The sequence below is a fragment of the Argiope bruennichi genome, chromosome 9 (genome assembly GCF_947563725.1).
Source record: "Argiope bruennichi chromosome 9, qqArgBrue1.1, whole genome shotgun sequence".
Lineage (NCBI taxonomy): Eukaryota > Metazoa > Arthropoda > Arachnida > Araneae > Araneidae > Argiope > Argiope bruennichi.
The window spans coordinates 3,488,620-3,504,195 of record NC_079159.1 but is presented as its reverse complement, the minus strand read 5'-3'; the positions used below and the strand labels follow the sequence as shown (position 1 = coordinate 3,504,195).

Here is a 15,576-nt window from a genome sequence, read left to right as displayed (position 1 = left end):
TAAATTTTTTAGCATAACATGTTTTTAAAATGGACAAAAAAATATAAAATAGGAGGAATTAATTTAGACTTGTCAATTCATTTTTAAAATATGGCATATTAATTTTTTTTATTTAAATAATTATTTTCTGCCTTTTAGTCTTGCGTGTGTGAAATTTTGGGGTCGATTTTGAATTAAATTCCCGATGAGCTGACGATTTTGCTGTGCGCCATCTGTCAGCAATAAAAGTTTTTAATCGAATCGTAACAAACAAGGAAATGAGTTATTATTGCATTGTCATCTATTTCTGAGCTATTTTTTTTAGACAGATTTGAAGACATTTAAAGCGAATTGTTGAAATAAAACCCATTAGGTTTGAAATAATTGGAGTTTCAAGTCTCTATCTTGTCGGGAAGTTATTTTAAAATGGATTTCAAAATTTGCACAGACAGACAGATAGAGAAGAAGGCGAGTTAATAAAGTGGATTTTTCGAAGAGCAAGAAGTTGTAACAGATGAGTTTTCTCAGAATGTGAGCGTCTGATATTTTTACGATTGCTACACTTTGTATAAGTTATATACAAGAAAGTAAAAACTAATTTTTTATTTAAAATATTTTTCCCTTTACAAAAATCTTATATTTCACTTTGAAAATATACATTATTTCTGTAATAACAATAGCCATCATTCATTTTTAAGCTATAATTTATATGAAGTTTAGTTATATTAACGTTCTGTTTCAAAGCAACACGAGGGCTGTTTGGGGAAGGACCTCGTCATTTCGAACCGATTTATCGCATGAACTTATTTTGACACGAAAAATGTTCTCGTGTATTTTTTTTCTGTAATGTGAGATGCAACATCTTAGATAAAGACGCCCCAAATCATCCTCCCCTTCCAAAATACCGGAGAATGCTAACTAATTTTCCTTCAGGACATCGTTGTCCTAGCCTGAGATGGGTGCCCCAGTGGCCGACTGCTGGAGTGGGCCCGAGTCATTTCATTCTTCTCCACGCGCCAACAACACAAAATTATAGACTGGGAGAGGGCAACGCCCCCCTTTTCATTCATTCCCCTTTCCCTGATGCTCCGTCCGGCTGCGCAATGAGCATCGCTGTTCCATGTGGATGCCCCACTGTCCGGCGCCCACTTTCGATCTCATCTCGTCATGGGAAGTTGATTGAAGAGGAGTATTGTTCGCAGTCGTCGCTATGTTCTGCTGCGTGCCTGTGCTCACGGGAAGTTGTGTGAGCAACAGAACTTCTGCTCAGTGCAGGTGAGTCGAGACCTTGCTCAGAATGAAAACCTTTCAAAGAATTGGCGTAAATAGGGTTGCATTTTAATGGTGGTGTGGTCTTCATAAAACCCATATCCTTGATCCGTGGCGTTATAAGTGGTCTTGTGATTTGTCAATTCTCGATCGTATTGGTGAATTTTTAATAGCCGAAATTTAATGGAAGATGTCTTTTTATAGGTGTTTTGGTTGTTATGGAAAGTGTATTTAAAATTTGCTAGCTTCAAATAAGACTATTCTTTATCCTGTGCTTAGACTTCATTTTTCATTATTTTTTTTTTTATTATTATTATTCTAGTAACTTTTATTTAGTTTAGTTTAGTCTAGTAACTTTTATTTAGTAATTTTTTTTTTTCGTATATCACTATTATTTTTATCACAATCGTTGAAAAACATTATTTCTAACTGTTGGCTTTGGCGATTTATGTTTATCTGGAACTATTTATTATTTAGAATTATTGTTCTTAATCATCTTTATTTTTTCGTAAATGTACGATCTATCATTGGTTGTTCACAAGAATTTAGTGCTTGTTCTTGTGATCACTATCATATTACAATCATGTGCACACTTTCGTGTGCAACGAATTAAACTTCCCTGCTTTTTACAATATAGATTGCTACAAGGAACCATTCCAAAACAGCGTTTGGGGATTGTCTTATAAAAAATAAAACTCTAAGGTTTCACATTTTCCAGAAATAATTAAAGCGTTATACAAAACCTGTTGTGTTAGGGATTGCTATTGGTGCAATGTCTATATGCCCATGCAACTATAGTTGGCATTCTGGTTATATTTTAGAACATCATTCATTAGTATGTTCCACCTTGATAGAAAGATGATTGCATTACTTTTAATAAGTGACAATTTCCAATGAAAAACTATTTTTTATCAAACGACAAAGGCTTATTTTATGCATTTTTATACTATCAGCAGTTGCAGTTGTCAAAATGCCACTAATATCTTAATAAAAATGATTCGAAGTGCTGTTTTCATGAAAAAGGAGCGTAAGAAGAGATATTAAAATATAGTTAAGAACTGTAAAGAGCTACTTAAAAGACTGTGATTTGTGATATGTTTTCACTACTTCAATAAAACTACGCGCTCATAATGCATTAATTAATGTACCCGGTATCATGATTGCAAGAATTAATTTGTTGTTTTGTGGTGCATGTGTGTTGCATTGGTAGCGGATAAGGTTGTTATCATAATAATGATAAAGAAAAGAATTGTTGCCAACTTAAGTTCCAGCGAAAAAACACTTATTCGGGTGAGATAGGAATTCGCTATCGATGCTTAGAAAAAAAATTTCTGATAATCTAGATTCAGTGTTGACAGTCATTAACGAAATGAGAGCGCCATATCCAATTGTTGCCGGAAATGTTTTTTGTTGTTGTTGTTGAGAGATAATCCCCAAAAAATACTCTGTGAGGTAATATAGATTGGTTTGTTTAATTAAAACGTTTTCAAATAAACAAAAAGTAATGGAATGTTTCCTAAATGAAAATACTTTTAAAATTGGACATTAAATACGAAACTTTTTTCCGTAACTGTTAAGAAGGGGGCTGGGGATCGGAAGTCAACCCGTAGAGTGGTATTTCTCGTTTCCAGAATGTTCGGACATTCTCTTGTAGTGGGAAAAGACTGCCTCTTTTAATCGGTTTATGATAGAACTTTTGCTTTCATATTTTTATATTCATTTTGTATTTTAACATTTCATTTCTTTTATCTTATTATATTTCACTGTCATGTTGTGTTTTTTTTTTTTGGTATTTAATAATATATGTTTGTGTTAGAGTCTTAATTGAATTAGCATGCTCGGGTCTCGATTCAAGCATCTGTAAACTTTTGATTTTTTATGTTTAATATGAAGTATTTGTAACACGTTTATTTGGGTGCTATCTTTTGTAAATAGACCTCGAGTTTTTGGCAATCCTTGTTTATGGATGAAACGAAAACTAGCTTAGTTCTTATTTGAGAGAACCAATTGTATTTTAATTCTCTGAGCTTATATTTTTTTAATCCTCTGTTGAAATGTATGGGCCCTTTTTATAGAAGATACAATAGTATTGTTATGTGAATAAATTCAGGATTTTCCTATCTGTCCCCCCCCCCCCGCCTTCTAATTACGAGCTAGCAATAAATGGCACATGGTTTCTTTTATTTGTTTTGCGGGTCGAAACCAACTTAGCTTCCCACCTGGTAATCGAAATGTATGGGCGTATGGGGGATTGCACCACGGTGGTGTGCGCGCATGCGAGAGACAGTGATGTGTTTTTCCGTGGCGGTTATTACTCATGCTTTCAGCCTCGGGGGAATCACCGTCCAAGGTCGTTTTCTGTGTCGGTGGTTGGGTTAATGACGGACAAAGGATTGTTTGTTGATACGCTGCTTTGCATTTTCCGTCAGCTGGCGAAAAATGACTGCGCCCGAGAATAGGATACATTTTAAGAGTAAGGATGTTTATAAAGATATAAAATTTTTGACGATGCCGATTATAATAAGTGTTATCATTTGAAAAAATGTATAATCAGCTGAAAATGGCTTGATTTTTCAGTAGTGATTCCAAATAGCGTCGTGTAGGAAATTCGGATTCGTATAAGGTCCAAAATGCAAAAAGAAAAATATTGTAATCGGCAGAAAATTCGAAATGTTTGACTCCACATTTCAAAATTTTTTGCGTTCAGAAAGAAAACATTCTTGTGAACACGATCATTCAAATATGTTTTGAATTAGACGGGTGAAATTTGGCCTGCTGTTTTTTTTAATGGCAAATGTGTATATTTCTATCAAATTTTGGACGGGTCCATTGACAGGGGATTTGTTTATCTGTCTCTCAGAGGGCAAGTGAACACGGTAATTACAAAACTAAAGTGTAGACCAAATACATAAGTAGTTCGACCGTCTGTCAGTCCATACATTCGCATGCATGTAAACATGACAACTCAAAAATGCAAGGGAAATAAAATTTGGTATGTGATCTTATTTTTAAAAGTATAGTTCTCTGTTGAATTTTGGTTTCAGTCGGTCTAGAAAAAAATGTTCATGATGCATACATAATGCAAAAAATGTTTCTTTATTATTATTATTACATTATGAAACATGAAACGCTCATGTGCGGGAAACCTGAACACTCGTGGTACTCACAATCTTATTCAAGATCTACAATTTTTATAGTTCTTTTAAGAAAGAATACGCAAGCAAGTTTCGAGAAGACCCCTCCTGCTAGTTTATTTGTCTTAAATGACGGCTTTACTTTTCTACGTTCATATATTTGAGACCGTGAAAAAGTGCATACGAGTGCGTGGGAACGAAAGCTTTTCTACTGAAAGAAAGTTTTACTTTCAAAATTATAGTCGGAGGGTTTTATGTTCGAGACCCGATTCCACCGAAGAACCGTTGTGTGAGTCTGGTGCACGTTAAATTCGTTGGGACCCTACGTCCTCCCGCTGGTGTGGTGTGGACGTTTGGAGAAGGAGGTGCCCGCTTAGGTGTTCTTCGTCATCTGATCGCGGTTCAAAAGTTTTAGGTTTGTTATAAAATAGCCGTAATATTGCTTTAAAACGAAACGTTAATGTAATTAAACTAACTTCATAATTGTAGTGTTCAATAATTCTGACAGCATATCCTTCATCTTCAGTAGAGAAATTTCTTTCGGTCTATTTTAATGGATAAGAATAGAAATATTTTTTCGAAATGGCAGTTAGTGGTGAAGGGCCGTGAAATTTCTGTCCGTGACATTTCATTGTTAAATTAGCACGTAATTTTATTGATTTTTGAAAATATTTTTTTTTTGAAATTATTGTGTCTTTTGTAAAAATTAAATCTAATGGATTTGAATTTATAAGAATTCTAAAATATAAAATAAATACTTCTGAAACAAATAAAGAACGTTATATATTAAATAATTATATGTGATTAGACAGATGCCTTTAAAAAAACCTATATTTTACATTTCTTCATATTTTGTACAAGTTGTATTCTAATTTAGTTTTATGAAGAGAAAACGTAGTAATATGTCCTTGTGGTATTGTAAAATTCAATTTTGATTTTATCTTCAAAAATATTTCCCGTTCATAAAATCATTCCCGTTTGGTTGTTAAATTAAATCCTCGTCATTGAGGAAATGGGTAGCCAGAGCAGGAGTTTTTGCACTGTATCCCCGTATCCCCCCTCCCCTACTTGTTCTGTAAAACAAACTTCGATATATCGCATTTTTACTGACGAATGGTTGAGCTTTGCATAATATTTCATAAGACTTTGCAATTTTCACCTCATTCTTTACAGTGCGTGAATATTTCAGCTGTTTGAAAGCAGATGCATTAGAGCCAAAAGAATGCATTCTGCTATTAACACGTTTGGGTGCAATATTCTAGCGTTCAGTAGACTTTCAGTTTGTTCAGTTGAAGCTCTGAGCTCGTAATAAACAAGCTGAAAACAGGTGAATGATCCTGACAGCATTTTTATAAGCTGTATGTAGACTTACAGTTGTCTTGATTTTTTTTGATACGGTCATTGCCATTGAAATTCCTTGGTTGATGCACATACAATATCCATTTCTGTCAATCAGATTCGTCTTTTTTAGTATGAATTATTTCTTTCTTTCTTTATTTTTTGTATTTTTTCCCGCACAATTTTTTTTTTTTTTAATTGAGGGAGGGAAAGCTTGGATTTTAATTTCTAAAAAGGAAATAATTTTTTTAAAGAAATTAATACCAAAGAATTTTTGGGTAAATCTAAAAAGAAACGGGTATGTGTTACATAAACTGAACAATGTGTAGAAATAAATTATGGATCAATGTTTGAAATAATGCTATAATGGAGAATTTACAAATCATGAAAATTTGCATAAAATGTTGTTACTACTCTGTATTGTAATATACGTGCTATGTTAGTATAATCGCTAAAGAGAGAGATTTACAGCCATTCTTAATTGTCAATGACCTCTGATCTTGGTGACGAAAGTAAAGATTCTGGAGAATACAAGAATTATGACCTTATATCTATTAGAAAGAGATAGCTGAGGATTATTTTAGAGAATTCTATGTGATGTTACATTTTGTGGGAGACTATAAAAACCGAGGTACCAACACGATAATTAATTCTGTCTTTGGAGTGTTGATCGCATTGCGAAATTTTTGGTTGTTATGCTCAGAACTGTTATTTATTTACTTTTTTTTTATTTATCGATTTTCTGTCTTGTGTTGTTAGAGTATATAATTACTGTTATATACTCTTATAATTAGAGTATATAATTACCGTTATATCCGTTTTTCGCGTTTTCTAGTGGAATAAAGCAACTTATTGGATTCCATTTACCGGCAGCTATCGTACAGTTATCTTTAATAATGTCTATTTCTTCAGTGTAATCAAGTGCAAGAACCGGGACCCAATATTTGTGCGTTTATGTTACAATGAAAGTTAGATTTGATGTTGGAAGGGAAACTAATATCATATATCCTAGAGCCATTGACTCTTGGTAAAGCGCCAGTAACGATTGTAGGTGGTAAAATCATGAAATGTTATCTAGCCTGACTGTGCTACAGGTGGTATTAACCAACCGGCAGCCGTCATCATCCTCAAATGTTCTCGCTATTAAAGGTATTATGTCCACAAAACTGGATAACTTGGAGCAAGATGGGAAATGTCAAAATACATTTTTATTTTTTTATATTGATTTTTTTTTAATTTTCGTATTCCCATATGTGAGCGCTTTCTGGTTCATAGGATAGTGAAGAACTTAGAGTCTGAATTCTGCACATATTTTTGTCAACCCATCGAAGCCCAAATGTGATAAAGAACTATAATTTTAGTTATAAAATCACACACTATATTTCTATTCTCTTGTCGCTGTGTTTTTCAATTATCGCTTTTATATGCATGCAAATGTACAGAACGACAAATGACAACCCTTAGACCGATTTGATTCAAAATTTGATATATGTCCACATTTCTTATATTAAAATAGGATACCCTATTTCATCCATCTAGTTCTTTAAATTTTGTATTCGTTGTGTTTACTGTAAATGAATTTCTTCAAAAGTCGATGGAAATCGGTAAATTTTGTTCAAAGACCACATGACATTTTCCTCCTTCTAACTCAACGCATTTTTCAGTTATCGTGTTCACAAAGCTACAGGCATCATTTTTAAAAATGTGTTTTTCGGAAAGTTCGAAACGTGAAGTTTGATCATGTGTGCTACGAATACAAGAAATTAAAAATGATTTTTTAAAAAATTCAATTAAATACGATTATATATGTTAACAGATGAAGGGCCATGAGCTTCGATTTAGATTTCAGAACTTTTCTATCTGGTTTTTGAATGGTAATAAGGCAAAATAATCAAGAAAACAATCATGCTCATTTATTTTATTTTTAAAAAAACGATACATTATTGTTTTCCTGTATATGAAGTATAGAAAAAGTTTTGTCATCTACAGAAAATTCGAACTCGAGATTTTGACGGATTTCTACATTTTAAACCTCCCTCATTTCGAAAACCACAATGTTGGAAAATGTCTGCCTATTACAAAGATAACTCTGAAACGCAGCGAGCTTAACGAATGAAATTTTGGTGCATGATCTTTAACCAAATCTGTAGATTTCTATTCAATTCTGAGCAAAATCCATCTCGAAGTCTGGTGGTCCGTCTGTTCGAATATAAGTTAACCCGATAACTACAAAACAAAGAGAACGAGATGGATAAAATTCGGCACCCATACTTAAATTCTGTATTGGGGGCACCTGTCAAATGTTGAGCCAAATCCAAAAGGGGTTGACCATCTGTCGATTGGTGCTTTTGCATGCATGTAAATGCGATAACTGAAAAACGCAAATATCCAATTTGATATAGGATTTTGTTATTGCTATTGGTCTTGTATCAAATGTTTGTTTTTCAATCGATTGGGAAAAAACGCGTGGAAAACACAAATGCACCTTTATTTGAAAGTATGCGAGAAAAATATTGGTAGACCATCCCCCTGGTTTTCTTTTATTAGTTGTCAGAATTATTCTACAAATGCATTCGTCGGGTTGCGCGAAGAAAATTTTTTCAATGCATGGAGCTGGGAATTGAAAATTTTAGGAAATCCCTAATAAATCTAACCGGCTATGATAGATCAACTTTTATTATTTTAGTGTTGTTTTTGCACTTCCTCTGGCTTCGGTGGTGCAATCTCGACTTCGATACTTAGAACACGGTTCGAAATGTGATCCCTTCGAAAATGAATAGTGTACATTGATCTAGGGCGCGTTAAATCTTATATGAGCATCATATTTCCTTCTACTTATGTGCTGAAAGAGATTTGGAGATAGAGTCAAAATTGTCAAGTTGTCGCGAAATAGCCCTCGTATTGCCTCAAAATCGAATGTTAACGTAATTAAATTGAGCCTTCCTTCCTATCACGCATATCTTTTTTAGATAGATTCCTATAGGAAGACTACCTATTGCAATGGTTTTCATGACAAGACTTCGGGAAATTTTTTTTTAATTCTTTACTGATCATGGTTCCTAGAATCCCAAACCCTTCTTCGTCCAATAGTTAACGCTTTACCCATGTTATCTTGTGAACAGGATAATTAGAGCAATTTTTTTTTAATTTTAATTGGCTTGGAATATGTTGTTAGAAATGCAAAAATCTCGGACGGGTTCGTAAATCTAGCTCAAAGAGGGAGTGATGGTGGAAATGGTGGGGTTTTGAAATTTTCATTTCGCTATAACTGTCTTAATATTGAAGATAGAAAAAAAAAAAATCGAAATGAGTTGAAGATAGAAAAAGTTGAATGAGTCAAATTAGCGCCTAGTTAAGATGAACAGCTTTTGCTATTTAGTTTTTCCATTACTGCGATATCTTAGAAGTTGTGGACTGAAAAGTGATTTTCAACTTCTAATTTTGACTGTTTTTAACAACAACAATTTATGTTTGCCGATAGTAATTTAGATGTAAAGAAATCTACCTTTGCTTTCCAGCTTGCTGAGATGATTTTTAATTTCAAATCTGGATTTGAAAATATGAGTTGTACTAAAAATATTACTCGGGTGTTTACGCTACTAAGCTATCTAAAAGGAGATCGGTGCAACTATGAATTGATATTTTTAATATGTAAAATGGCTGAAAATTAATATCCATCAATATAATTGTGTGTCTGAAAGCTCATAATTCAAAAGTGTGCATTAGGTTGATTTAAAAAAAAAACATATTTCTCTCTCATTTTCGCGTTTGAACAAAGGATGTTTTGAGTGATGCTGCATTCTCACAAGCATGAAGCGATGAATTAGTTCTGCTGGTTATTTTTGAGAGATTCGTCCTCCCGATCCATTTTTCATGGCATGCGAAAGTGGAATGGCCATTTTAATAAACAGTGTTTTACATTTCCTCCCCCAGCGTAGGTGGTGAGCTCCAAATTTCTTTGGTGCGATTGGCAACAGGCCAAATGAAGTTCTTGATTTTTGGCACGAATATTCGCGGGGAATGGCCTCTTGGCGAATGACGATCCACTTTGTTTAATTGATGTGTAGTGTTTGGCCCTTTTTTTTAATATTTAGGGCTTTGCTATAACTGAATTTTAAAGATGTATTTTCGGTTGTAACAAAAGTAACTAACCTTTTGAAATAGATTTTTTGAATGCTGTTCTTGAATTGATAACTTTTAATCTTGTTGGGATTCGATTTTTTTCCCCTGTACTTCATGCCTGCATTCTTTATTATTATACTAGCCGCCTTTGGCGACCAGCCGGTTCGCCAATCTTAATGTTCGTTAAAATTTTAATAATTAAATATTTTATGCAATTTCTACTTTAATAGCTTCTTCATCAAAATATTTTAAAACTTCAAATTTTGATTATCATATAATTCATTCATAATATTATAAAGGCCTTCAGTCATAACGTAATATGTATCTCTCTCATTTTCTGTTAGCACCCGTAGAATTTATGCTTTATATTAAAGTGGAAAGAATTTATCTTCAATTAATATAATAATATTTTTTACTGAAACAAAGCATTTTTTTATAATCTGATTACTGAAAATAGAGTCACTCAGCGTTTAAACTTTATGGGCACTAAAGAATATCTTTTTAAATTTATGTAATATCTCAAGAGTTGGTTAACAAAATTTTCTTAGATTCATTATGAGCAGATCGATTCATTAACAATGTTTAAATTTAAATGCATCAAACACTAAGAAAATAAAACGAATCGTTTAAAATAAACGGTTGAAAACGGTAGAATTTATGCTTTAAATTAAAGTGGAAAGAATTTATCTTCAATTAATATAATAATATTTTTTACTGAAACAAAGCATTTTTTTATAATCTGATTACTGAAAATAGAGTCACTCAGCGTTTAAACTTTATGGGCACTAAAGAATATCTTTTTTAATTTATGTAATATCTCAAGAGTTGGTCAACAAAATTTTCTTAGATTCATTATGAGCAGACCGATTCATTAACAATGTTTAAATTTAAATGCATCAAACACTAAGAAAATAAAACGAATCGTTTAAAATAAACGGTTGAAAACAGGTTTTAAAAAAACTACTTAAAAAACGATGTACTTAAAACTATAAGCATATACAAAAAATATATAACTAACATAAATACAATTTACTTACAAAAGCATGCAACTAACCCAAAAATAATTTAAATCATCCATTGATAACGTTGTCATGGCAACAATCAGAACAGAATGCGCATGCGTGAATTTTCTTCGCCGGTTACGTAACGCAAATACCTGATTTTTTCTACGCCAGTTGGGGTAACGCTATGCGGATTAGAAATTTTTAATTTCCTTTATTCTGTTTTATTTTAATTCAAAAGTACTTCAGAATGAATCTGAAAGATTGATTCATTAACAATGTTTGATTTTAAATGCATCAAACATTAAGAAAATAAACAGAACCGATTGAAATAATCCGCCGAAAAATTTTAACCCTAGCCTCATTACTGTTGGGAGAGAAAAAAACTGAAGCCTTTCTCGTTTGGCGCTGGGGATAATGGAAGATTTTTTTGGCGGGAAAGTTAGTTTTTAATTAATAATTAAAATTCTAATTAAAAATTCGAAAAAAGAAACCCCAGGTGCACATTCCCAACCTCTAAGGTATACATGTACCAAATTTGGTAGCTGTATGTCAAACGGTCTGGCCTGTAGAGCGCCAACATACACACACACACACATTGAGCTTTATTATAAGTATAGATATAGATTAAATACATAAACGAATGCCTAGTTGAGCGGAAATAATTTCGGGAATTGCTATTTCCTTGGATGGATATTCGGTTAATTTTTTTTATTATTATTTTTTATTATTAATCTATTTCGCAAGTTGTAGTGCTTTTAATTCCGTTCATTGCATATTCCATTAGTAATATATAAAATTCTTATTATTTAAAAAAAAAAAATTCTTATTTATGTATTATGTCTTGAAAAATCACGAATAAAAATCGTCAGTACCTTGAATTAATTTTATAATATTTTGAATTTCTTCAACTTTACTAGCTCATTCGTTGTAGCACTTGTTTGTGCGGGTGAATGGGGGGGGGGGATCAGCAAGTGAACTGACTAAGCCCACTTAGGGAAGGGGAGAGGTGAGTATTGAATTTCTTGATATAGGTTATTATCATTTTAGTCTTTTTTGCTTAATAATTATAAATGCATTTTACTATATACTAGTTCTTTCAGTATGTTTGTTATGAAAAATTGTGCACTTGAACTGATGTTACTTGCTAGAAGTCTTGCATGAATTTAAAATATACGATTAAAATCAAAAGATTCTGACAGTGGTGTTATTGAACTTCCCCCTTTTCTACTCTCATTCATCATCTGATTCGTAGTCTGGTATTTGAGCAAGATATCCAGATATACTTCAGCAAAAGCATTGTGACTTTTCTCTCTCTCTCTCTTTCTCTTTGCCTCCTACTGTCTGGAGAGGAAAAGGGTTCAAAATGAGTCATTCTGGATTCGTCTTGAAAGCATTCCCTGAGTAAAATATGCACTTGTTGAATTTGGAACAAATGTATTTTTACAAATTGTTTTGTGTTGCGATTGAAAAAAAATGGCGCTGTTGGAGGAAAGTGCTGTTTGTTGATGAAAATGCTGATAAAGAAGAGACGATTCCTCAAGCCGGAACTCGGAAATTTTGGAAGTTGATCAACTGGTTGATAAGCTGAAGACAAATACCCTGGATGTAAACTGCCGAAATCAAGCACATAATGACTCTTGCTTCTGTAAGCTTTAGTTCTAACTGTTCTGCTCAGTTTTTTCAGCGGCAGATTATTTAATGTTTCATGTATAATTGTCTGTAGATTCTTTGGGATTTAAAATCTTCACTAAGAAAGAGATGCTCTCAAGAACGCATGTAAAATGAAATATAGTCAAAGTATTTCAATGTTGAAAATGCCACTTATTCATATATAAATAATTGATATATCCAAGCTTCCATATATTCAAGCGAAAATTAGGAATCTGTGTGGGTTTTTTATTTATTTATTTATTTTAAAAGTTATAAATAATTTTTTTTAAAATGACCTGCGCGTCTAGTTTTGAAATAAAATTATTAATGAACTTTGAATAAATAGTATTTTTTTTTTCGTAATTTCATCCCCTCCCAATTAAAATTTAGTTTAAAAACATAAATAATATTTTCGGGGAAAAAAATCAAATATTCTTTGAGACAATTTTATACAAAAGAATTAAGATTTTTGTTTGTATGAGTGGCTCAGTAACTGGTGTCATTTTAAACCTGGTTCAATATGTCTTACTGTATTGGTGTTTTGTTTGCGAACTTCTTTCTTTCTAAAATCGAACCAAAAATAACCTTCCCTTAACCAAATCTACCGGCTGTCAAGTCATTAAAAAAAAAAAAAAAAAAAAAAAGATTTTTGCATCTTGCGTTGCATGGTTTCCTTCAGAGATTCGTTCTCGTTGTCTAGACAGTTTCAAGACCGTTCTCGAAGAAAAAGAAAGTATCTGCATGTGCTGTCAAGGCGAAATAATCGAGTTTTCGATCATTTTTTTATACGTCTAAAGACGAGACTTGAAAACTGAAACAGAGTAAAAATGCCTACGGAAGAAAAGTTACTATTTTAGATACTGTTTGTGTTCATCTGATTTCGCGTTTGTTTAAACTGATCGAGGAAAAAAAAAAAAAATGACTCGACCTTGTGTTAACTTTTCATCATAGCATTTTACTTTACATGAATTCATACATATTACAATATTTTATTGCTCTGCCTTATTATGGCTGTGTACATTTTATGTGCAGCACTTCAAGTCCGATTTCAACAATGATATCTAACATTTTTCATTGTTATTCATATTAACTTAAAACGTATCAATTTTATATTCATTAAAGAAACATCCTTTTAAAATATATGTTTCTAATAAAATTTTCATGGAGAATTTGAAGGAAAATATTACAGCATTCAATTATAATTTGAAATATCCTTGTTATTATTTCTGAGCAATTGAAAAATAATTTTTTGGCTACACATTTAGGCGAACTGTGGGAGGTTGGAATCGGCCGCGTTGCCCTGGTGATAAGGTTCGGGCTTCGGAACCGGAGGGTTTCAGGTTCAAGACGTAATTCCACCGAAGTGCCGTCGTGTAAGCGGGTCTGGTGCACGTTAAATCCGTCGGGGCCAAACGTCCTCTCGCTGGTGTGATGTGTAAGTTTGGAGAGGGTGTGCGAGCTCAGGTGTCGTCCTCGTCATCTGACCGCGGTTCAAAATTACGGAGTCCGTCCCAAAATAGCCCTAGTGTTGTTTTAAAATGGGGCGTTAATGTAACTAAATTAAACTAGAAGGTTGGATTACGAATTTTTAATCATTTTCGAGTAAATACTCTTGATATATATATATATATATATATTAATTAATTAATTAATTTTCACATTGTTGGTTTGCAAAACAGCCAAATTGAAAAAAATAATTAGAAAAAATGAAGAAAAAAATGAATCACTAGTAGATATACTTGATGAGAATCGCATCAGAATTAATATTTAAGAGTGCTGTTCGCTGAACAGCTCTCTAGAGCATCAAAATTATCACACGTAAGTCGGAATCTAGAGATTCTTCCCATTTTGATTGGCGGTGGCTCGGCTGATCTGGCCACTAATCAGGTTTGGTGTAAAGCATGCTGTGTGATTCTTTTCATTTTCCCTTCCCACATAATGCTAGCTTTCACCTTGTTTTTCTTTCCTTTTTCTTGTTCGTTGTTATTTATGTGTGGTTTTCTTTCCAAATTTGTCTTTGTGGAAAAATCATTAGCTTTGAAACAAAATATTTTCCAAAGAACATAAATAAAGGAGAAAAAAGATTTGGAAAAAAAAGATACATCGACAATTTTCTAAAATATAATTTTAATAATTACATTTTTTAACTATTTAGAGGTAAAGCCATTTTCTAAAACGTGTATTCGCTTCATAAATATTTTCTAAAGCACACTTCCCCGAAATTAACCTCCCCTTGTTCCACAAGTATTAAAATAAAGTAAATAAGTTTAGTAATAAAAATTAATAAAGTTTAAAAGTTAAAAATATGTAAATTATAAAAGCTAAATATATATAAATTATAAAACTTAAAATTAAATAAAAAGTTTAAATTATGAAAGTAAATCACTATTAAAGTATTATGAATGTAAATCTGGTCGTGGAAATTTAACGCGAAAGATAGCAGAAAGAACGAATTATCTAATATCTGATGAAATAGTAAAGCTCCCTTTCTGAAAATTCTACTCTTCAAGGCATATTATAACTAATTTAAATCTTTTTGCATCATAATAATTTTAATTTTTATTTGCAATTTGTATTTTCCCTTCAAATGAATATTGTTCAAGTGACTGACAAATAAGACATCCTGTTTAAATTAAACTAGAACTTTTTTTTTATTGGTCTGCATTTTAATCTTTTTGCTTCTCTTGTAGTATACGGGAAAAAAAAAAGTAATGCACTTGCCAAAATATTTCACCTCTAAATTTTAATGGCTGCCTCCGGAAAAAAGGAGTAAATATATTAAATTATTTATTTTTTTTTTAAAAAAAAAGGAAATTTTAAACACTATTAACGATATTATAACTTTTCAGGCCAAGAAATTATGCTGTCGAATTTATATCATCTTGCTTTAACGAATGGTACCATTATACAAGCCTACTTAGATTGAAGGTTTCCGAGTTCTCATGAAGTAGACAAAAGAAGGTTATACTCTGGTAGAATCTTGCAATTGGGTTTAGCATATCATCTCTCTCTATAAAACTCTTAACATGTGTGATACAGAAATCTCTCTTATTAATGATTGTCAAATATAAACAACCGTT

The 15,576-nt window shown here is 32.4% G+C and overlaps 1 protein-coding gene across 2 annotated transcripts in view; it reads left to right on the top strand.

The window, feature by feature from the left end:
- LOC129983691 (protein enabled-like) overlaps positions 1-15,576 on the top strand; it is a 66,105-nt gene that overhangs the window by 11,710 nt on the left and 38,819 nt on the right. Inside the window, exon 1 of one of the 2 annotated variants that reach the window (XM_056093277.1) lies at positions 1,160-1,254. The exons of the other annotated variant lie outside the window; for it this stretch is intronic. Within the exon in view, the coding sequence (XP_055949252.1) occupies positions 1,190-1,254 (65 nt within the window). The 5' untranslated portion in view covers positions 1,160-1,189. Of the gene's footprint in view, positions 1-1,159; positions 1,255-15,576 lie in introns of those variants that run through there. 2 annotated transcript variants of the gene reach the window in all.